The sequence below is a fragment of the Salvelinus alpinus genome, chromosome 25, assembly GCF_045679555.1.
Source record: "Salvelinus alpinus chromosome 25, SLU_Salpinus.1, whole genome shotgun sequence".
NCBI classification, from domain to species: domain Eukaryota; kingdom Metazoa; phylum Chordata; class Actinopteri; order Salmoniformes; family Salmonidae; genus Salvelinus; species Salvelinus alpinus.
In genome coordinates, this window is record NC_092110.1 from 13,452,487 (window position 1) to 13,454,961 (window position 2,475).

General features: G+C 45.3%; 1 protein-coding gene across 1 annotated transcript; it reads left to right on the top strand.

Moving 5' to 3' along the window:
- The first annotated feature begins 803 nt into the window (after positions 1-803).
- Positions 804-1,894, top strand: LOC139553041 (psychosine receptor-like). Its single transcript, XM_071365029.1, has one exon. It carries the CDS (start codon positions 804-806, stop codon positions 1,776-1,778), a length of 975 nt encoding a protein of 324 aa, XP_071221130.1. The 3' UTR covers positions 1,779-1,894.
- Positions 1,895-2,475: the final 581 nt, after the last annotated feature.

The following is a 2,475-nucleotide window of genomic DNA, read 5'->3' on the forward strand; positions in this document are numbered from 1 at the left end:
TATTCCTGCAAAGGTACAATGCTTAAATAGTATCTGTTAATATGAAGATATAGTATCCTATTTTCTACAACTACTTAATATGGAAAACCTAAGTATCTCTATGTACACACTCTGGATCATTACCCATTTTTTGACTTATATATGGAAATTGGATTAGATAAATATCATGAGGAAGTTCCCAATATGGCTTGTTCATAATCCTTTATCACACTGCAAACAATTATGTCATGACAAGCTAAACTAATATAACCTGTCTATATTGTGAAACCAATACTGTAGGGAGAGACAGCATGTAGTTATTGGCTCAACATAGAGAGTATAACTAAAACTACAGTGTGGTCCACTAGACCTCTCTCTGTCTGTCATGTTATGGATTGAACTCAATATACATGTATATCTATACGGTAGTAAAGGTCTCAGGAAGCAATGGTTTCTTTTTCCTGTTTGTCTGAGCTCGTTGAGCAATCATCTGAATGATAGTACGTGTTGTGTGGACTGTGTCTGTGTGGAGGGTTATCGTTTGGGTGATACATCAGCTAATGTTATGACTTTAATCTACAGTAGAAATACGGGCCAATCAGCTACTCTCCTGTATAAACCGTGAGTATGGCTTCTTCTATAAGAAAATCTGACTGATTCTTATTAGCTTTAGAGATATCCTTGCTATGTTGAATATACAAGCTTTTAGGGGGATGTTTACTTTCTTGGGTAAATAATGCACAGTCTTGAAAGGATTGTTGCTACACTTTAGAAATAGAGTCATGTTGTGTTGTATTGCCTTGTTTTCCAAAAGGTGAGGGGCCATGAATTTCACTGCTGGAATGGAGAATTTCAGCCTCACCACCACAAATGACTCAGACAAACTGTGTTATCCAGCTGACTACCCTGAGGAGAGGAAACCCTTTTTCTGTCTGTACCTGGTCATCATTATCATCGGGATTCCATCCAACTCCTTCTCCCTCTATGTGTCCTGGCAGCACATCAGACAGAGGAACGAGCTGGGTGTTTATTTGTTTAACCTGGCCCTGTCTGACCTCCTATTCACCATAGGTCTGTCTCTGTGGGTGGACTTGCATTGGCGCGGTGTCTGGCTTCGCGGGGAGGCTGTGCGCGTCCTCTCTGTCATCCTCCTCTTTACAAACTTCTACACCAGCGATGGGCTGCTTTGCTGTATCGCCCTGGACCGTTACCTGGCTGTGGTCCACCCGCTGAAATACCCAGTCCTGAGGAGGCTGAACACGGCCGTGGTGATCAGCGTGGCTATCTGGGTGCTGGTGATCTCCTTCAACGCGGCCACAATCACCTGGATAGACTCGTACGACTTGGAGGGGAGAAGGGCTGTGTGCTTCGACATGTACCCTCTGAGGGACAGGCTGGTGCAGGTCAACGTGACTCGCTTTGTCCTGGGTTTCCTGTTTCCTGTCCTGCTGGTGTCGTTCTGCTGCCGGGGCATCTGTGTGGCGGTCCGCTCCAACCGGGCCACGGAGGAGCAGGAGAGGAGACGGGTGTCAAGACTCCTGGGGGTGGTGCTGCTCACCCTGGGGCTCTGCTACGGACCCATCCACGTTATTATGCTCCTGCGGGATCTTCTGGAGCACTGTCGGAGCCCCTCCTGGCTTTTCCTGCCTTATAAGATCAGCATGGCCATGTCAGCCCTAAACAGCCTGGCCGACCCCTTCCTCTACTGTTTCATCACCAGACTGGGCAAGGCCAATGTCACACAGGTGGTACACTTCCTCCAGGGGAGGAGAGAGGGGAACGGTCAGGAGGTGGTGTAGTGTAGTGATACTCAACCACAAACCAGAACATTGAAGGAGTTAAGAGACTCATACTGTTTTGTGAGTGACAAATATTGACTCATGCTTTGTCAAGACTCCGTTCCAAAATGTATTATGTGAAGGACTGTTAGATTATACCAACGTGGATACATACTGTGCTGTGGTTTGGATCATTGTGCCAGGCTATCATTACTAAGACGTGTTTTTCTGAAAGGAACCGTTCAAGGCTAATGTGACTGCGTTCATCCCTCCTCGTGACACTACAGAAGGATGAACTTCATTCCACTTTCACTTCAGGTCTTGTCTTGCTGTTAATACATTTACAGACTAGTGTTTCAGAGGAGACCAAGTGTACTAATAGCACCAAAAATAGAACTTGACCACTTTACTCGGTCAGCATTCTTATTTGACCAAATCCTTGTCATAACTGTCAACCTTCATGCTGTGCTTTTGCTTATTCATGTAAAATGTAACACTGGCAGTAGAGCAGCGTGTAAACTGTGGTATCGGAAGCCATCAAGTAGCAGCATTGGAAAAGCAGTGGGATCTCTATTTTTATGTATTCTGCACCCTCTTCTTGTCTATATGTACAGCCACTACACACTGGAGGCAAAGACTCTAAACAAGGTAGCTGCCTGACAGCTGCTTTCAACCAAAATCATGTAATTTAATCTGGATGGATACTGTCCCACAGGTT

Coding starts and splice junctions, on each gene's coding strand:
- LOC139553041 (XM_071365029.1), top strand. CDS start 804: ATGAATTTCACTGCTGGAATGGAGAATTTCAGCCTCACCACCACAAAT.